The 21,581-nt window shown below is 49.4% G+C and overlaps 1 protein-coding gene across 3 annotated transcripts in view; it reads right to left on the bottom strand.

The window, feature by feature from the left end:
* Positions 1–21,581, bottom strand: part of USP43 (ubiquitin specific peptidase 43) — a 62,623-nt gene that overhangs the window by 31,047 nt on the left and 9,995 nt on the right. For all 3 annotated transcript variants that reach the window (XM_047833795.1, XM_047833796.1, XM_047833797.1), the window contains exons 2-7: positions 20,001–20,132; positions 13,985–14,088; positions 6,775–6,867; positions 5,386–5,521; positions 2,097–2,232; positions 657–792 (exon numbers count right to left, since the gene is read on the bottom strand). In XM_047833795.1, coding sequence (XP_047689751.1) covers positions 657–792; positions 2,097–2,232; positions 5,386–5,521; positions 6,775–6,867; positions 13,985–14,088; positions 20,001–20,132 — 737 coding nt within the window. The remainder of the gene's footprint in view (positions 1–656; positions 793–2,096; positions 2,233–5,385; positions 5,522–6,774; positions 6,868–13,984; positions 14,089–20,000; positions 20,133–21,581) is intronic.

Genomic DNA, 21,581 nt, shown 5'->3' with positions numbered 1-21,581 from the left:
TTTTTTCTTTCTTTTTTTTCTTTAAATTTTTTTTTAGGTTAATTCATTTCTCAGAGACAGAGCATGAGTGGGGGAGGGGCAGAGAGAGAGGGAGACACAGAATCGGAAGCAGGATCCAGGCTCTGAGCTGTCAGCACAGAGCCCAACATGGGGCTTGGACTCACGAACTGCAAGATCACGACCTGAGCCAAAGTCGGACGCTCAACCAACTGAGCCACCCAAGCACAACCTATGTCATAATTTTTAATAATTAAAACTTTGTTCTGTTTTTTTTTTTAATGTTTTTTGTATTTTTGAAAGAGAGAAAGATCATGGGAAGGGGAGAGGCAGAGAGAGAGGGAGACACAGAATTGGAAGCAGGCTCCAGGCTCTGAGCTGTCAGCATGGAGCCCGACGCGGGGCTCAAATCCACGAATTGCGAGACCATGACCTGAAGTTGGACGCTTAAGTAACTGAGCCACCAGGAGCCCCTCGTTCGCCATCTGCTTAAGGCAGTTACTGATGATCCTCATGATAAGAAAGTACCTTACTCCCAGTTGATTAACCTTGAGAATGGATGTTTGATTTTATTAAATTCGAATTACTCTAGACAGAATTCCAAGTCCATGCCTACACATCCCAGGCATCACATAAAAAGAAGATGGAATGAAACATACCTGCTGGCCTGCTGCCCGGACCCCGCCAAGTTACAGAGGAGGATCAGCACCTTGTTCTCACTCTGGACAGGCGGGGGTAACCGTTGACCCCCATGGGCTGCCAAGCGCGGGGAGATGGAAAGACCAGGTGGGTGAGCTAAAGAGAGAGAATTACGGTGCATTCTTAAAGAATTTGCTGGGGCACAGCCCCGGCTTCTCCTGCCCCTCTTCTCTTTTGAGCATCTATCAACCACCCCTGGGAGACTCCAGAGCACTTTAAGGAAAGAGATATTAAGATATGTGACCCCTGTGCCATCTGATACCTGGTATACAAAGGTCATATACGTGGTAGTGAATTTGCCATTGTGTTCAGCCCGTAATATTAAAACGTGGGCAGGGATTTTAGTGAACACTTCCCAAAACCAATCTGAAAAATACTCCAAAATGATTCGGGCTGCTTTTATGCCTTGATCAGAGAGCCATGAGTTGGCTCTGGCTTTCTCAGCCAATGAAAGAAGAACACATAGAAGGTAAGAATCTTCACCCTTGAGGATGTGGAAGACTTAGACAATCTTCAATTTCCACTCCGGTCTGAAAATTTGACTTTCAAAGCACAGGTGTGTTACCTTTGACTGAACCTGACATGAAGGCCTTTTCATTGAACTATAACATAATCAGGGCCAGTCAATGCCCTGTTCCAGATTCCAGGCACAGGGGCTCCCTGTTGACTCAGAGAAACCAGACATCTGGTTCCCATGGCCTGCCACCTAGGCTGGCTGAGGTTATGACCAAGGGCACAGGATTCACTTGGGCTATATGGCAACGTTGGCCCAGGCTCCTCCAAATACAGGCCTTCTTGACTAGCTAATTGGGCCAGAATGTATAATGAACTGCCACGGAAGACTGTCGGATACTGACCTTCTAGGCCAGTGCAAAGTTCAGGAAAAGCAAGCATCAGGAAGTGGGGTTGTTAACAAAAGTCATTTAATAACCTTTCTGGCCATCTACTGCTCCAATCTGTAACCATTTTACTTCAAGCAAACACAGGCCTTGAACTACAAGAGTCCTAAAGACAAAGATCATCTGGGCACCTATTCTGAATAGTGATTCTCAAAGGGTGGTCCCAGGACCAGCAGGAGCAGCACCCCTGGGAACCCGTCAGACATGCAAGTTCTCGGGTCCTACCCCAGACCTACCCAACCAGAAACTGTGTGTGTAGGACTCACACCTCTGCCTCAACAAGCTTTCCATGTGACTCTGATACTCATCAAGGTTTTGAGAACCCCTGAGTGATTAGATAATTCTTGATAATCAACCATCTGTACAGCAAATATCAGAGAAAATAAGCCTGACAGGTCCAAATTCAAAAAGTAAATGTCTTATGCCTTAGCATGCAAGGAGTACACTCTCAAATGTATAACTCATAATATCCAAATACGGTTACGCAAACCAACATCGTACCCGAGAGCATCTCCTGGCCAGGTGGTGGAGGGGCGTGGAAGGCATATACATTATCTCCCTCTGCAATGGTATTCAGGTCCTCTTCATCAAAGAAAGACCGCTGGAATCCACTGGGACACAGTTCAACTAAGATCACCTGGAATAAGGAAGATAATTTTCCCTCTTGATTTCTCAAAGGAAACTTAAGCAAGAAATCTAAAAGCCACTGATAGTCTCAAACATCTCTTTTACTCTTTTAGGTGAAAAATACTACTTATTTTTCATAATAAAACAGAATAGGTATAACAATTAGATTGGCCACAGATACCCCAATGGCAACAATCTCTTCCCTCAAACTGCTGAGGGAAGAGATGGGGGAATAAAATTGGAGAGGGGGGGGATTTGTTTTTAAATTTTATACCCAGTTAAACTATCATGCAGGCAATGACAATACAATAAAGCTCTCTTCAGATGAAAAGTTAAGAGTGTTTACTGTTAACAGATCTCCAGTGAAAGAACTTCTAAATAGTTTTGCCAACTTTTTTCACATCACGGTAAATGTGGAGTTTATTTTGATGGAACACCGGGATAAGCAGAAGTTGGTCTTGTAGCAAAGAAAAGGGGTGACCACCTTGAGGGTCCTGTCACCTCGAGAGCTGAAGGAATCAACATCTCAACACATCTAACCCATTCAAGTCACACTAGCTACAAAATTCTCTTGTAAGAGATGCATTTCAGGGTTCAAACAAACAAACAAACAGAATCCAGAAAAAAAACTTGAGTTTTAAGAAGAAATGATGAGCCAAAGAAAAGGGTAGACATTAGTAAATGTAAACATGCGCTGACTACATAAATCCACAATAATAACAACTAGTACCATTACTACATCTGGAGAAAGGGGAGGAGAGATTAAAATACCGGACAATCAGGGGGCGCCTGGGTGGCTCAGTCGGTTGAGCACTGGACTCTTTTTTTTTTTAATTTTTTTTTTTAACATTTATTTATTTTTGAGACAGAGAGAGACAGAGCATGAACGGGGGAGGGTCAGAGAGAGTGGGAGACACAGAATCTGAAACAGGCTCCAGGCTCTGAGCAGTCAGCACAGAGCCTGATGCGGGGCTCGAACTCACGGACCGTGAGATCGTGACCTGAGCGAAGTCGGACGCTCAACTGACTGAGCCACCCAGGCGCCCCTGGACTCTTGATATCAGGACTCTTGATGATCTCAGGTCAGGGGATCAAGCCCCACATTGGGCTCCATGCTGAGTGCAGAGACTGCTTGGGATTCTCTCTCCCTCTCTCTCTGGCCCTCCCCTGCTCATGCACTCATGTTCTCTTTCTCTCTCAAAATAAATAAATATTGAAAAAAATACTGGACAATAATATCCACAGTAATAAAATGGCGGAAGGGAGATTGAAGCACGCCAAGATCCTTGTGCTGTTTGGGAAGATTAACATAAGACTTTGCTAAATTATGCATGTTGGCGTTTTAAGGACAACCACTAAAGAAGCATAGAAATAGCATATATATGTTCCAAAGCAGAAGAGATGAAATAAAAATTGCTCAATAGGAAAGAAGCAGTAAAGGAGAGGGAAAGGAATCAAAGAGAAAGCAGGGTAAACAGAAAGCATAAAAAGAAAATACAAATAAATCCAAGTATATCCATGATCATAGATAATGTAAGGGGAATAAACCCGCCAGTTAAAATCAAGCAGAGTTGAAGTTCCAATCAAAATGCCTGCCTGTGCACTTAGGAATCCCAAGTGATTCCTACCCCCCTACGCACCACACTTCTCAAATTTCTGACAATTATTTTACTCTTTGAATTGTGCCAACTCCACCTCACAGACATCCCCCTTTGGGCATCATTTCCCCTTGTGGTTTTTCTCCCAAGACTGTCACCCCCTATCCTATTTTCTCTTTCTCTCTCAATATATCCCCAAAGAGCACTTTGAGTTCACCAAGCAAGATACATGCTTTCCCCCCACGTGATACCCCGGTAAAAACGTTGATAAGATCAGAGGCACTGATTGGGTGGGAGCAGGAAGGAGCCCACAGAGTGAGTAATCTTGGAGGTTACATGGATGGATGTGCACAGAAGAACTCAACAAACCATACCCTCAAGGTGCGCATCCTTTAGAGCACGTGTGTTATTCCTAAACAGAAAGGCTAAACATTAAAAATTTTTTTTATTTATTTTTGACAGGGAGAGAGAGAGACAGAGCATGAGCGGGGGAGAGGCAGAGAGAGAGGGAGACACAGAATCTGAAACAGGCTCCAGGCTCCGAGCCCTCAGCACAGAGCCCGACACGGGGCCCGAACTCATGGACCGCGAGATCATGACCTGAGCCGAAGTCGGATGCTCAACCGACTGAGCCACCCAGGTGCCCCAACACTTTTTTTTTTTAATTTGAAAAAAAAAAAAAAAAATGCTGCGAGGTCGTGGGGGGGGGGGGGATGTAAAATTTGCATTTTACAGTTAAAGACGCAGAGGACCAAGGTTGCTTACTTTGTCCAAGGTCAGAAAAGTAGAGATTGACTGAATCCTAAGAAGGACCCTATTCCAAACCCTTCCCATCATGCCACATGGCTGTTGACCACCGTCACCTCCACCCTGCCCTCTCATGGGGGTCCCTGTTGCGAGTTCTGCCCTCAAAGTCACAGTAAATCCAACCTCCTTACCAAGACCCCTTAAAAAAAAAAAAAGGCAGTGCACAGCCCTCCCAGTCTCCCCTAAACCTCCTCTCTCACACATCCTCAGTAGCTGCTCGTTTGTCACTTATCGCCCCTTCAGTGTCCTGGTTCCTATTCTCAGGAGCGGAAGTACACAGCTCAGGCTGTGAGGTCAAACCACCTGCATGCAAATCCTGGGTCAGCTGCTTACCAGCTGTGTGACCTCAGGCGGGTCACTTAACCTCTCAGGGCCCCCTCTCGGCTCACCGGTAGGAGGAGAACTGTGGTACTGACTTCGCAAGGTGATGACAATGAAAGCGGCTACGAATGAAGTTCATAAAATGGCGCCCAGCACTTGGGAAACACCACGGAGGGTTTGCTGGCGTCACAATTACTAGGGTCGCAGTTATGACGATTTTGCTCATCCTTTTCTGGCAATTCTGAGTAAACGCAGGGAGAGGTCAAGGCTCGGTCACCCCAGACAGACACCAGGGACTGTCACCAATCAAACAGAAACTCACGCGTCACCAGGGGGTCACCTGGGAACCAGAAATTAGCCTAAACAGCCCTGGTCAGCGGGCCCAGTTAGCATTCCAGTCATTCGGTCACCGGGCCCCCCATGCAATTCCGTCGCACCTCATCCGCAGGGACACCGCCTTCCTCTGCGACCATCTTCCTCAGGGATGCCACTGTGCTGAGGATTGGCACGGCCAGGCCAACCCGCAGGAACCGCTGGCTCTTCGAGGGGAAGGCCAACGTGACGCTCAAGAATCTGGAAAACACGAAGGTATCCACATCCTTACAGGATGGACATGAACTGCCAACACCACTGACATTGGGTCGAAGTCCAACACTTAGGCTAATCTCTGCTTCAGGGTCAAGCCAACTGTACTTTACGTATACCGTCACCAGGTGGCAGTGGAGAGCCAAATCCCCGAGGGTCTCCGCTCCCCGCATAGTTTTCTAAAGCTAGTTCAAAGTAAAAGGCATCTGATTGACAATCACAGTACAGATCTGAGATCTCAAGGTTCCGTTTGTTAAATCCATTGCCTTCAGCAAAAGCAAACTTTGAAATCTGTTATGTAAAATGGTCAAGCTTCTTCCACTACGATTCAAGACCACTGGACAGAGCTGGGATTTGAACCCCGGACAGACGAGCCCCGGAGTCAGCGTTCCCAAGCACCGTGCGATGCTGCGTCAGGCCGGGAATCTGAGCTCACAACCATCAGTAGGCATCACCGGTGACGGACAAGCCGGTGGTACATTTGCAGCACAGAGGGGCAGAAATGGGGATCGAGTGGCCAGGAGAGGCCGTGTGGAGCTCCGTATCTTCAGCTGCACCCTAGAGATGGAGGTCAGCAGCGGAGGGCACGAGAGATGATATTTTCGGAGAAAACGCGGGAGAGAGCCGTCTCAGTGCCAATGCAGTGCTCACCAAACGGCCACGAAGCCGACATTGGCCAGGTGTCTTAGCGGTCACATGCCAAGACCCGGCCTTCTAGAACTCCTACACTACGTGCCTCTTACTTGTAAAGGCCCAGCCCACCATGCCTCTTACTGAACCCTACCCTCCCTCCTCTCTTCTGTTTTTCTCCTCTCCTTCGACACCCCCTTCCCTTTTTCTCTGCTCCTGAAAGAAACCGTCTTCCTACACCTTCACAAAGAGCAAAAACGATTTGGAAGCAAAGCAGGGAGAAGCAGGTGGTGACAATTTTTTTTTTTTTTTATAGGTTGGCCCCTGGTCTGCCGGGAGGTAGTGACAGGCCCGTGCCAGCTTCCCAGCAGGCCAGAGACGAAAGCCTGGCTACGGTGCCGACAGACAGAAGCGCTGTGGATAGTTCCTTCTGCGGCCAAAGAAGGGACGCGGTAGACTTTCACGGTATCAACATTCAACAACTGACCATCACCAGCTTTGCAAGGCTGGTTTCTAGAGAGACGCTGGCTGAGAAGCCAGACAGATAGAACTGTAGGTGCAAGGCGGAAGGTACCCAGGAGGGCCTAAGGACGGGATTCAAGTTCACGTACCTCGTCTGGCGCAAGGGGATAGGTAGTGACACACACAGGAAAGGATCGAAGGTGTTGCTCTGTTTCAGGCAGTGGGGACAGGTCAAGGAAGATCTGTGAGGGCCAAAAACAGAGTTTCAAGGTCAATCACGTGCGGTCAAGAAGATCCTCAAGAAGTGAAATAAAGAATTATCGTACGATCCAGCAATTCCCCTGGTAGGAACATTCCCCAAAAGAGTTGAAAAGAGGTACTCAGGGGCACCTGGGTGGCTCAGTCGGTTAAGTGTCCGACTTCAGCTCAGGCCATGATCCCACGGTTCGTGAGTTTGAGTCCCACATCGGACTCTGTGCTGATAGTTCAGAGCCTGGAGCCTACTTCAGACAGTGTATGTGTCTCTCTCTCTGCCCCTCCCTTGCTCATGCTCTGTGTCTCTGCATCCCTCAAAAAATAAAATGTTGAAAGAAAGAAAGAAAGAAAGAAAGAAAGAAAGAAAGAAAGAAAACAGGTGCTCATACAAATACTTGTGCACAAATGTTCACAGCAGCATTATTCACAATAGCCAAAAGGTGGAAACAACCCAAATGCCCATCAGTGGCTAAATGGATAAATCCAGAATAGGTAAAGCCACAGAGACAGAAAACAGATTGGAGGATGCCAGGGGTGGGGAGGAAGGCTTAACGGGGTATCCAGTTTTCTCTCTGGTGATGAAAATGGCGAGGAGCTAGACAGAGGTGGTGGTTACACAGGACTGTGAACGTCCATGCGGTGAAACTGTACCCTTTTATTTTTAATTTTTTTAATGTTTATTTATTTTTAATAGAGAAAGAGCGCAAGCAGGCGAGGGGCAGAGACAGAGGGAGACGCAGAATCCGAAGCAGGCTCCAGGCTCCGAGCTGTCAGCACAGAGCCCCACGCAGGGCCTCGAACCCACGGACCTCGAGATCATGACCCGAGCCGAAGTCGGCCGCTTCACTGACTGAGCCACCCAGATGTTCCCAAGAAGTACGCTTTTAAATTGTTGATTTCACGTTATGGAACTTTCACCTCAATTTTTCAAAGGAAAAAAAGTTTAATTGCACATGTTAGCGCACTGAGAACGGGAAGGGAAGCGAACACCCCTCGAGAGAGAAACGGCATGATGGCTCGCAACCTGGAGGGCATCTCAGCACCATCTCCTCCCCTGGTTCTCAGCCTCACTGTGTCCCAGAATCACAGAGGAAGCTTTCCTAAAAACGCAAATGTCTCGGCCCTTTTCCCATAGATTTTGTTTCAAGGGAGGCAGGGAGAGAGGCTCAGGCATCAGGATGTCAACAGCTCTCCCGGGGACACTAGTGTTCAGCCAGAACGTGGAACCAGTGAGGAAACAGAGTTCAGAAAAAGCGCCTAATAGCTAAATAGCTAATATTGTAACAGGGTTTACTATGAATTGGGCATTGTTCCAACCACTGTGAGTATAATAACTCACTCACTACCCATAGCCGCCAGTATTATTCCCATTTTGCAGATGAGAAGACTAAGCACAGAGAAGTTAAGCAACAGTCCCAAGGACACACAGCTCTTAAGTGGCAGAGCAAAGCTCAGGTTCCAGGGTCCAAGTTCATCACCATTTCTGCGGTCTTTAGTGTAAACGAATGAGGGACATCAACTGTTTCAGAGAAGTTATGGGGCGCCTGAGTGGCTCAGTGTCCGACTTCGGCTCAGGTCATGATCTCGCGGTTTGTGAGTTCGAGCCCCATGTCGAGCTCTATGCTGACAGCTCAGAGCCTGGAGCCTGCTTCATGGATTCTGTATCTCTCTCTCTCTCTCTACCCCTCCCCCACTCACGCTCTGTCTCTGTCCCTCAAAAATGAATAGACAATAAAAAAAATTGTTTCAGAGAAGTTATACACACAGTATGCTTATATTCTTTAAACTTTTTCAAACTAAACACTCCCTCACTTAAGCATGTGGTCCCTGAAAATCAAGTGCAACTTTTATATTCCCCACGGGTACTCCAGTTTTATTTCCTTAATTTTGTGATGCATTCTTCCAAGATGTAAGGGATTTCTGGATGCTGCGTGCCTTGTCCTAAAATCTACACTGCCTTCTTCCTTGGGAACAAGGAACACCACCCAGCTGACGGCTGTGCTCTTATACCGGTCAGCAAGGAAACCGGGGCTGGGATCACGGGCTGGTTTCCAGAGTGTCTGCACAGAGCACCAGCCCAGCTTGAGTGGTTTCCCTGGGAGCAGACCAAATGGGAAAAACCAGGGACAAGCAAGACAGCCTGAGGATTTCAGGGTGCGGGCGCAGGTGACCCTGAGTGAGCTGGCCAGAGCAGGTCAGCTCTCCTGGCTACAAGTTAACAGCCATCCATGACTTCTGAAAACAGACCTGAGACTTTAACGTCCTATAACTCTGGGAAACTTCCCTTTGGGAAAACCACGCTAACGTCCTGGTAAAAAACGGTGCATACCAGGCATCGAGCTCCAGAGAGAAGGGGGACCTGTCGTTTGTGGGGTCTCCTCTGCCACCCTGTTTCTCCGGATCCTTCTCCCACCTTTACCCATCATGTACCTAGATTGAAGTAAGCCCGGAGGATGTATTTTTGTCACTGGGAAATTTCCAAATCCCTGTTTTTGCACTTAAGCAAACAAATGAAAAAGAATATTTTTCTTTGAGTTATCCACTGTGTTAAGTCTACAAAAGCTAAGCGAAGCAAAATGTATGGTCTTCACAATAGACTGCGGAAGGGATGTGAAATACACCTGTTTTTCAAAGACGAGTAATGACAACAGAGTGAATGGGACCCACAGATCAGGGAGAGAGAAGACTCTGGACGTTTCCAGGCTTCAGCCACCCCGACACGTGACCTCAGGAGACCTTCTAACCTCACCATGTCCCCACCATCCCTGCCGGCCATTTGCAGCCCCGTCCTATTGTCGAACCCCAAGCTCTCACGGGGTAGGGAGTGGGGGAGGGGGCAGAAAACCACCCTGCTGCCCTTCACGGCTCCCTCAGGGCTAGAACCCAGGGTTTCATCACTTACATATAAGTCCCAGTGCTCATCCTCACAAATGGCCTCCTTAATGCCCATCCCCCTTCTAGCCCCCCCCAACCCTGTTTGTTCTCTATCTTTAAGAGTCTCGTGGTTTGTTTCCCTCTCCCCGCTACCCGCCCCCCCCCCCAGCCTCTTCCCATATATTCATCTATTTTGTGTCTTAAATTCCATCAAATTGCTTCCAACGCAAAAGCCAACAGAACTGCCCTTGGCTTTCCGCCAAGTATAAATGCCCAGAAGTGAGCCCCGGGCCCTTGATGATGCCCTACCCCGACCTCTCCCTGCGGCCGCAGACACACCCTACCCCTCACGCCCGCCCTGCGCCACCTGCTCCCAGGACAGAGGACCCGATGTCTCCACCGGCAATGGTGACTCTGAGGACACACAGGTAAGATGTCACCTCTCGGAGATCGGCTGTGAGAAAGCCTTCACAAACACGCTCGGCCATAGGGGAAATGCTGCCTGTTACGGGGACCAGGTAAGACTTCTCTGCGAATAAAAGCCAGGAGCCCCGAAGAAACGAATCAGGTGCGCATGCGCATACCCACAGGCGCGCATGCGCACGCACACACCCCCTGCAGGTGCACTCCCACGGCCTCCCCTCCTGTGGGCCAAACTCCAACACAGGGGAGCTCCGCGGTTATGAAGCTCACGGAGGTTTTTTTAGGTTGTGGTACGAACCATGTGGAATAACTGATTATTTTCCCTGTAGCCCGTAACCTCCAGCACCCTGAGGCCAAAGCCAAAGCCAAAGCCGAAAACCCAACACCCTAAAAGGGAGGCGGCACCCTCACTGCACGGGGGTCTCTGAATTCACCCACAGTGAATCCTCTCTTAAAGAAGGCCAATACCGCGGCGACTTTCCATCCCCAGCAAGCCCTCCCTGAAGAGTGCCCAGGGCCTCAGGAAACACCACCAGCTTGGAGCTGGTATCCATTGGCCACTCTAGAAAATCGCTTCGCAGAGCTCAAAAGCCCTCGCCCAGACAGACATCCCTAACTGTATTTTTTTTCTTTGCTACAGACTATCAGGCACAAAGCAGGTATTTTCAGCTGTCACTGGTCCCCCCTTTTTTTTTTCTTTTTAGCTTGAACACCTCAGTTGTTACTCTTCATCCTACAGTAATCTACCCAGAGAGTGCTTGCGGTCTTGAATATGTCTGATCGGCTTGAAGTCAGTTGCTCAGGAATCATGCCCTGACTCAGCCCACGCCGATCACAGACCGTGTGATCACGTGATTTATAATAAGAAAATACATATTTGGTTTTGGTCCTGGTTCCTGGCACAGGGCTCCTAAAACTCTTGGAATTACCTAAAAGATGGGAGCCAGAAGGACAAAAGGGCCACCTTTCAACCACACCTGAGTTATATTACTGAGGGGACTCGGGGATAGCCCCAGACACCTGAGGATGAGGGCCGGGGGCCAGGGGAAACAGTTGGGGGCGGGGGAGGGGGTTGGAAGTTTCAGTCCCGCCCCTCCACTTCCAAGGGAGGAAAGGAGGACCAGAGGTTGAATGAATCACTAGGGATCAATGGTGTAATCAATCACACCAAGGTAAGGAGGCCTACAGAAAAAAACGCTCCCAGGAGAGGTCTGGAGAGCTTCCAGACTGGTGAACACGTGGGGGTCCTGGGGCAACGGCGCACCCGGAGAGGGCAGGGAAACCCTGCACCGGCTGCCACACACCTTGCCGGAAGCATCTTTTCCGTCTGGCTGTTCAGAGTTGTATCCTTTTACAATGAGTTGCTGATCTAGTGAGTTAACTGTTTGCCTGAGTCCTGTGAGCAGCTCTAGCAAGTGACCGAACGTGAGGAGGGGGCCCTGGGGCCCTCTGATCTGTAGCCGGCCAGTCAAAGCACAGGTGACAGCTCGGGACTTGGGGCAGCGGGGGGGGGGGGGGGGGACGACTCTTGCCCGGTGGGGGGAGCAGTCTCGTGGGACTGAGCTCTTAAACTGTGGGATCGGACGCTGTGTCCAGGTAAACAGTGTCCGGAACGGAGTCACCCTGGAGGACACTCAGGTGGTGTCCGCAGAGAACTGCAGAATTGCCTGGTGTGGGGAAAACGCCCACGCGCCTGGTGCAGAGGGTCTGTAGGCGGGGTAGGAGGAGAGAGGGGTGTAAAGAAAACAAGACCTTTTTCCTTTCACACCTGTAACACGCATCTCAAAGCACCTGCCAGTGATAACGCCCCATAAAATCCCAGGAGGCACCCTAGATTCCTCCCTTGCTCTCAGGCCCTCCCCCTGCACTCTTAGAGTCATGAATGAGACCTGTTGAGTCTACATCCAGAACACGTTCCAGCCCGTGCACTCCTCTCCATATTCCCTGCTACACCCCCCCCCCGGGGGGTCTCATGCACCATCACTCTCCCACCATAGTCCCTCAGCCACACCCCGCTTCAAATGTTGCAGTGGCTTCCTGTGCCCTTCAGACAGAAGCCCACACTTGGACAGGACACGTTAGACACGTCCCCCGTCCACCTCTCCAGCCTCACCTCCCGCCCCTCCCCACCTGGCTGCTCCCTTGGCCTTTCTGTCCCTCGATGTGCCAACATCATTCCAACCCCGGGCCCTTTGCCTCTGCATTTTCCTCTGCCTGCATGACCTTGTCCTCAGAGATGCGAATAGCTGATTCACTGTCTCTTGGTTCTCAGCTCAAATGTCCCCTCTATTGAGAAGCCTTCCCAGACCTTTCTGATTACCTTATCTAGAGCTGGCCGCCTCCCACCCCCCACATCCCAAGCTGTGTCTTATCATTTCAATTATCACTACCTCAAAGAGCTGCTGTGACGTGTGTGAGCGTTACCCAACACCTCCCCCAGCAGAACGTGAGCTCCTTGAGAACAGGGGCTGTGCCTGGTTCACAGCTGGACTCTGGCACCGAGAAGGAAGGGGCTCGCAGCAGGTTAAACAGTAAATATCTCGGGCATCTCTAGAATCGAATAGCTAGAGTGCATGTGGGGTCTTTGGTTGGAATTTCTCTCTCGTGGCCAAGGAGTGATGCTCCTGGCTGTAACCGGTGGACCATGCACCACAGCCAACTCTCAGATACTTGAAAGAAGGGAAGAAAGAGAGCATGCGTGCACAAGAGAGGAAGAGGGAAGAGAGAACGCTATGAGCCAAGAAATAAGTAAATTGGTTGTGCAAAGACACCAACGAGGGGTACCTGGTGTCTCTTCCCCGTAGTCTAACCGACCCTGGCCTTAGGTTCCCCTTTCCCTCCTTCTAGCTGTTCTTTTCTCCTCCTCTCTTCTTCTTTTCCTGTCCCATTTTTGTTTCAAGCAGCCTCTGCTCTGGGCACCTGAAGATAAATAAGGCAGACACCCTGCACGTAGCTTTCATGGCTAGCCATGAAATCTAGGTTCCCTCCAGTACGCACACCGCATCTCTCGGGAAATAAACGGGCCTTACTTCATGCACAACAATAAAACGTAGACTCGTTTCGGAGCGTTTTTAAGTACCCAGTAGGCTAAGCAACCAAGGACTGTGTCACCAAGAGGAGGTTGTCTGTAACCGATGGTTTCCCCTGCATCCTGATTATCTGTTCTTGCTGAATATGCTCCCGCCCATTCGATCCTATTCAGCCTTTGGAGCCCCCATCAAAAGGCACACCTCCTCCAAGAAAGCCCAGGGAGGTTTCTTCCCCACTTTAGGCTGCTTACTGCAATCAATGTCTCATGAAAACATTATAGTACTTGGAAATACGCTGTCTTATAGGAATCTCTCAGCTGTCACAGATAGAAGAGCCCAAGGAGAAGTTTTCTGAAGGCAAAGCCTGCATAATTATATATATACATATACATATATACATATATATATATGTATATATATTTTACATCCTCCACGCTGATGGGAAATCTCGAACTTGAAATTACTTGGTAAACTGAACAACCTCTCAGTGATCGCCTGCGGGCAAAACCCTGGCCTCCGCATTCACACTCTGTTAGAACCCCCTTCAAGAGGAGACGGGGGACCCAGGAGCCAGCAAGAAGGGAAGGAAGAAATCCTAATGGCCAGAGACAACAAGGAGTGAGGGGCTGCCTGGGATTTCCAATGGGAGAGAGAAGGGTTGTCTTGTGTTCCTGTTGTTTTGCAATCTCGGGGCAGCGTGGCGATGGGAGGCCAGTTACCAGCAGCTAAGTCTGGGCGATCCCTGCTAAGCACACCCCACCCTTACCTAGATTCTTACCTATACTGGGCTTGAAAGTGGCTTTGCACAAAGCTTTGGCCTAGGGGAAGCTGAGCCGATGGGGACAGGAGGTGCTCAGGGGTTCTGCTGGCTTCAGGCTGAGGCTGCAAAGAAATGAGGGAAGGAAGCAAGATTAGGCACAGACCAGTGAGCCCTGGCCTCCTCCTGGGCCCGCTTCACCCCTCCCTGGGCCAGGACTCTGTAGGACCTGACCCCTCTGGGGAGTCCCCCACAATTTACTGCTCTGCCAGTCTCTAGACCTCCCAGACCCCCTCACGCACAGAAGGTGCTGAATGAGCAGAGCCGAGGCGTGAGCCCTGGGAGCTCCCACGCGCTCAGCCAGACTCAGCTCCGATCTCTGGAGCGACTGCCCCGTTCTTCTCTCCATCCTGCTGGGCCCCGTGTGTCTATGCCTCCTGCACCTTTTGCTGGGCATGCTGCCACCACTCAATGCGTCCACACCACATCTCCCATCTTCCGGCTGCTAAACCGCCCCATCCGCCTCTCCGCGGGAGCCAGTCTTCATGCGAGCCCCAGACAAACCAGGCTTCGTGCCCTGGCATCATGTGGAAGCTCCCTTCACCCCACATCGATCCTACCACGCCCCTCCGTGCTGCCCCTTATGTGTTCACTTGTTACTGCTGATGGCTGCAGGAGCAAATTCCCACACGCTGCGGGCTGAAAACAGCAGAAATGTATTCTCTCACAGTTCCGGAGGCCAGACAGCCAAGATCAGCATCCCCAGGCCCCAGAGCAGGCGTCAGCAAGGCCACGCTCCCCGCAGAGGCTCTAGGGGAAGCCTTGCCTCTCACGGCCTCTGGTGGCTGCAGAATCGTGGCTTGTGGCCCCATCACCCCAGGCTGTAAGCCCAGCATTTTGGAAGAGCCAAGGAAAGAGCCGAGGAAAAAGGAACACGTGTGAAGTGTTCGGAGGGAAGTATACCAAGGTCCAAAATTTAATTTCAAATGCATCAAGGGGCGCCTGGGTGGCTCAGTCGGTTGAGCGTCCGACCTCGGCTCAGGTCATGATCTCGCGGTTTGTGAGTTCGAGCCCTGCGTCGGGCTCTGTGCTGACAGCTCGGAGCCTGGAGCCTGCTTCCCATTCAATGTCTCCCCTTTTCAATGCCCTACCCAGTTCAGTGAACAGCACACAAGCAGGATTAAGAATCAGCCTCCAGGGGGCGCCTGGGTGGCTCAGTAGGTTGAGCCTCTGACTTCAGCTCATGACATGATCTTGAGGTTCATGAGTTCAAGCCCCAGATCGGGCTCTCTGCTGTCAGCACAGAGCCTGCTTCGGATCCTCTGCCCTCCTCTCTCTGCCCCTCTCCCACTTGCGCTCTCTCTCTCTCTCTCAAAAAAAAAAAAAAAGATAGCCTCTAGGCTCTGGCTGCCTGGATTCCAATCTCTGCCCTGGTACTTTGCTGGGAGAGCTGCAAAAAAAAAAAAAAAACCTCTAACACGGCTCACCGGGACGGCGGTGGGCAGGATCGCCCAGGGTGGGGTCCGGAAGGAGAAAATCCTGAGCGAGGCTGGGCCGAGAGGCAGCAGAGTGGTTCCAGAAGTGTGGACCTGGAGGTCAGAGCAGGCTGGCTCTACTCTGCTAACCAAGCGACCCTGAGCATCTCTCTGAGCCTCATTCCACATCTAAAAGAGTCACACATCCACCTCACCTCACTATGCCACCATTCAAATAGAAAAACTGATGTGTGTAACTGATGTGTGTGTCCCGCAGGGCGCATAGTAGGTGCTTAATAAACGGTACCTTCTTGGGCCTTTTCCTTGCCCCGTCCCGTTCCTAATTCTGAAAGAGTGCAAGTGTTATAAAATGAATTGCCAAAAGACGGTCTGTGCGAAAGTGTCTACAGGACGGTAAAAATAAGCCCTTTTCGCCGGATTCGAGCATCATTCCGATGACAGAGAAGAAAGCGGTCCCTGTGTTTTCTATTCCAGTTTCAAATAAACCTAGCTTCTATGGCCTTCACAGGTCTTGAAACAGAAATAACCTCAAAAAGAAAAAAAGAATTGCTCTGGCCCTCTCCTTGCAAGAGGGAAAATGAAGTTTCGTGTCAGCTCGCTCCTGACCTTCAAGCGTCCCCAGCCGGGCCTCCACAGGCAGCCCAATTTTCCGAGCGAGCAAATTTCAGGATTTTAACCCCACCGACCCCCCACCCCTGGGGCACATGTGGCAATATCTAGAGACATCTTTGGTTGTGAGTCAAGACCTGTGGGGAGAAGAATGCTTACAAATGCGTATCGCCCAGGGCAGCCCCCACAGCAAAGGGTTATCTGGCCCCAGTGCAGAAGTTGACAAACCCTGAGTCTCATTTCCCAGATGTGGACGCTGACTCTCCTACGTACTTGCTGTGTGGCCTGGGGCAAGTTACTTAACCTCTCTGTGATCTTCTCCGCCCTTAAGCCCAGTGCCTTTTCCAACCATCAAAGGACAGAAGAGGGAGACTGAAAGGCAACTGTCTAGCTAGCCCTGGACTTTCCAGGTAGGACGAGCCGCCAGGCACGGCCAGGGAGGGGGTAGCGGTGGCGAGGGGGACACAGGACAAGACGCCTTCCCTGTGCAGCCAGAAGGAAGCCGGTCTTGTGGTGTCCTCTCATCCCTGCTGGGGAACTGAGGAGGCACGAGACACCGTGATAAGGAAAGAGATCCTGTGCACTTTGAAACGGACCCGGGTTCCATTCTGTTTCCCCCAAGTAAAAGTTAGGTGACCTTGGGCAACTTCCTTGACCTAAGTCTTCATTCACTATAAAACCCGAGCCACCCTTACAAACGGTAGAGGCTGACACCTACATAACCGATTCAACCACTCAGGAGTTTGCTGAATGTCTCTTATGTGCCAGTAGTGGAATAAGCACAAAAGGCATCAAGTTAGAGGCACGACAGGAACAAATTATTCACAACCCAGGCGTGTCCAATCAGAATATTCCATTCTGCGGGCCACCTGCCCAGCAATGGACATGTGAACCTCACTGGGACAATCAGATCCTTCCCTGAGTGTTTTTCTGAATCTCTAAAGACTACGTGACCCTCTTGCCATCACAAGAGCACAGCTGGTCTGAGAATGAAGCCCACAAGGCATGGAGAGCCAAAGACCCAGTGACATCATCTGAGTCCCTGGATCTAGCCTTACCTGAAGCAGGTACAAGCCTGGGATCACAAGTTTATAACATACCGTTGGCATTTATAAAGCCAATAAATGCCCTTTCCTTAAGTTGGATCCAGTTAAATTCCTGTCACTTGCAACTAAAAGGGTCTTAATAAGATGAACAGAAAATCACTGTGCATAAAAGAATAAACAGCCATAATCCCACAACCCAGAAACACAATCCCCCAAAACACTGTAACTTTGGAGTGTGTGGTCCTCCTAGGTTTTGCGGTGGTGATGTTTTTGCTTTCCTTTATGTGTTTAGGGGTGGCTGGGGTGGCTTTTGTTAAGATAAGAACACAGGCTTTCAAGCCGGACCCCCTTGTGCTTGAACCCTGACTCTGTCCCTTCTTCAGCTGTGTTGCTTTGGGAAGGTTACTCAACCTGATTCTTGGTTTACTCCTACATGCGATGGAGATAATGATCCTAGCAGCACTCCATCAACGACAAGTTACTCAGTATATAAGGCACCCAAGACGTGATCTGAGGGGCACCGTGCAATCACTACTTCCCTTGTTCCCTGTATTTGGCAACCTGTTGTCCTGAGCAGAAGGGACGGATTTTCCAGCTCTGACAAACTCTTAGCTTTTAATGACATTACACTGCTTAAAATAGGTCTAATCTTGTTTGAGACATCTATGGTTATGCCCTCCTTTTCTTAAAGTTCCAACTCGTTGTCTTAAAAGAGAAAGGAACATGGGGCGCCTGGGTGGCTCAGTTGGTTAAGCATCTGACTTCAGCTCAGATCACGATCTCGTGGTTCATGAGTTCGAGCCCCACGTTGGGCTCTGTGCTGACAGCCGAGAGCCTGCTTCAGATTCTATATCTCCCTGTCTCTCTGTCCCTTCCCCCCCCCACTCTCTCTCTCTCTCTCTTTCTCAACAATAAACAAACATTAAAAAAATTTTTTTTAACAGTAGTTAAGGTATACAACATGATGCCTTGGTATATACATACATAGCAGAACGATGCCATAGTCCAAGTAGTTCACATATTCGTCTCCTTGGTTACCGTTCTGTGTGCGGTGAGAGCCCCTGAAATCTAGTCTCTTAGCAAATTTCCAGTATTTGAGACAGGATGATTAACTATAGCCATCAGGAGTGCGTTAGACATCTAGACTTTCATTCTACAAGGCTGTGACCTCTATTCCTTCACTATTACTCTAATATGATGGGCTCCAAGCAAATAACAAAGGGGTGGGAAGGGGACAGCCCGAAAGACCCACTTCCAGGGTTATTTATTTTTTTTTTTTAAATGATTCATGAGAAGCATGGGAACTTAAAACAAAGTTTTAAAAAGTTCTTGTGACCACATCTGGATCAGTGTTGAGACACATCCCAAGGAACCTGTGCCTGATTAACTACCAAAGCTTGTGAAACCTTTGTAAATTACAGCAGATTCTTCATAGACATTGTTTTTTTTTCATTATTATTAGTTTTATTTTTTTTAATTTACATCCAAATTAGTTAGCATATATCTTCATGGACATTGTTAAAATAACTTTGTTGGGGCGCCTGAGCGGCTCTGTCGGTTATGCGTCCGACTTCAGCTCAGGTCATGATCTCACGGTTCGTGGGTTTCAACCCCGCATTGGGCTCTGCGCTGACGGTTCAAAGCCTGGAGGCTGCTTTGGATTCTGTGTTTCCCTCTCTCTGCCCCTCCCCCACTCATGCTCTCAATCTCTCTCTCTCTCTCTCTCTCTCTCTCCCTCTCTCCCTCTCTCAAAAATAAACATTTTTTAAAAATTAAAAAAAGAACTTTGCTCACTTGCTTTGACTTTTTTTTCCCCCTAATGTTTATTTATTTATTTTTGAGAGAAGGAGAGAGACAAAGCATGAGGAGAGGAAGGGCAGAGAGAGAGAGAAGGAGAGAGAGAATCCCAAGCAGGCTCTGTGCTACCAGGGTAGAGCCCCGTGTGGGGCTCGATCTCACGGACCATGAGACCATGACCTGAGCCGAAATCAAGAGTCGGAGGCTTAACTGACTGAGCCACCCAGGTGCCCCCTCTTGCTTTGACTTTCTTAAGTGAGAAATAAAAGACCATTACAGCAGAACCTATCATTAATCTTCATTCAGCAAAGCCTACAGAGAATACAGCTGATACATCAACTGTGAGATATAGATATAGATATAGATATATAGATATCTCTCTCTCTATGTATATATATAAACTGTGGCTGTTAGAAATAATTTAGTGCTTTCTTACTCCCAAAGGTTGGGGGTTCCATTAAAATGTGGGAATGCTAAGTATACACGTGCAGTCATCCATCCTGTCTTGAGAAGAAAGGTTGAGAAATCCTGTTCTGTGGGGTACATCACCCAGGAAGCAGTGATAGACATAAAACGGTATCTTCTCAAAATAATAAGGAACGGCATTCAGGGCCTCAGACGGCCATACTAATGCACAGAATATAGACAAAAAGGAGATGTTTCAAACTTCATAATTTTAATTTTATGTTGGAGAGAGAAAAAGAATCTTAACCGGGCTCACACTCAGTGCAGAACCTGACGTGGGGCTCGATCCCATGACCCTGGGATCATGACCTGAGCTGAAACCAAGAGTCGGACACTGAGCCACCCAGGCGCCCCGAGATTTTGTGAACTTTAAAATGAAAGGAGGGGCACCTGGCTGGCTCAGTCGGTTGAGCGTCCGACTTCGGTTCAGGTCATGATCTTGCGGTCCGTGAGTTAGAGCCCCGCGTCGGGCTCTGTGCTGACGGCTCAGAGCCTGGAGCCTGCTTCGGATTCTGTGTCTCCCTCTCTCTCTGCCCCTCCCCCACTCATGCGCTGTCTCTGTTTCTCTCAACAATAAATAAACATTTAAAAAAAAAAAAGGGAAGAAAAGAAAGAGTGGCCAACCTTCTCGGACCCGGGCCCTCGGGAGGAGACTTCCAAGTCCTCGTGCACACGGTCCAGAAGCCAGAGCAAGAACTCCAGGGCGTCGTGCTGGGCATTGCCTTGGAACTGAGAGCCGTACTTGGAAACAGCATTCTGACAAGAAAGTAGAAAACCAGAGGGTCAGTTTAGCCCCGTAGTCACCCAAGTCAGGGCCTAGAGGCACCAAGTCTAGCAGCCGTCACTATTCAGCCCTGAGCAGGGCTGACAACCTGGGAAACGGTATAGGGGGACTGGGCGCCTGGGTGGCTCAGTCGGTTAAGCATCCAACTTCAGCTCAGGTCATGATCTCAGTCTGTGAGCTGGAGCCCTGCTCTGTGCTGACACTTCAGAGCCTGGATCCTGCTTTGGATTCTGTGTCTCCCTCTCTCTGCCCCTCCCCGTTTGCACTGTCTCTCTCAAAAATAAATAAACATTAACAAAAAATAAAATTGTAAAATTTAAAAGAAATGGCATGGGGTAAGAACTTTCCCACCAAAGCCTGCCCTTGGGGGGCAGTGTCCCCAAATGCTAGAAGGGTGTTCTGTATACAAGGCACCTTGTTCCCACCCCCCGGCCCCCCGGAAAAACTACTAACAGACATCCCATCCTTTGAAAAGCCACAGGGCTGTCTTGGCTGAGTATTTGGATGCTGTTGGCCATCTGTCCTTCCGGAAGCTCTTGTCCCTTGCTGGCGAGGGCACACGTTCCCCTGGCCGCCTCCATCAGTCTGTTTCCACCCTGCCCCTCTGTGCCCCCACCCCCGCTGGGGAAAGCACCTTGCCCTCCTCTCTTCGTCGGTGATAAATTCGCTCCCAAGGCTTCAGCTATGTCTCGTGAATGACCGCAGGGCGTGCTGAAGGACGTGGCCCTGAACACCGTGCACACGGCTCCCTTACCGCCTCTTTCTAGCAGGTGTGAAATTAAACTTCTGTGCTTAGATCACACGATGGCTGGACCAGCCCCTCGCCCCTTTCACAAATACTGATTTAGTGCCTACCATGTGCCAGATACTATCGTAGGGACCACAACAGTGAACAAGGTACATGAGCGCCACGGGCACTGACGTTCCTCTGCCCTTCTGGGAAACTGTGTCACAACCTCATCACTTTCTCCTATTTTTTTAATTCTTTTTTTTTTTTATGTTTATTTATTTAGAGATTCAGAATGTAAGCGGGGGAGGGGCAGAGAGAGCAGGAGAGAGAGAATCCCAAGCTGACGGTGCAGAGCCCGATGCGGGGCTTGAACTCGCAAAACGCAATCAACTTGAACTTCAGCTGAGATCAAGAGACGTTTAACCGACTGAGCCACCCAGGTGCCCCACAACTTAAATCATTTTCTATGTGAATGCGTATTCCAGTCGTTTTAAAGGTTTATTTCAAAGGGTAATATATGCACATACTTAAAGAAAAGGATGATAATGAAAAGTCTTACCTCCACCCAGCCCCCATCTCTGGGTGCCTGTCCCCAGAGGGAGGCCACCCTTAGCATTTTTTTTTTAAAGCATCTTTCCAAGGAAATTAAAAAAGAATTTTTTTAAGTTTGGGTTGAGAGAGAGAGAGAGAG

The sequence above is a fragment of the Prionailurus viverrinus genome, chromosome E1, assembly GCF_022837055.1.
Source record: "Prionailurus viverrinus isolate Anna chromosome E1, UM_Priviv_1.0, whole genome shotgun sequence".
NCBI classification, from domain to species: domain Eukaryota; kingdom Metazoa; phylum Chordata; class Mammalia; order Carnivora; family Felidae; genus Prionailurus; species Prionailurus viverrinus.
This window is presented reverse-complemented; position numbering and strand designations above follow the sequence as displayed.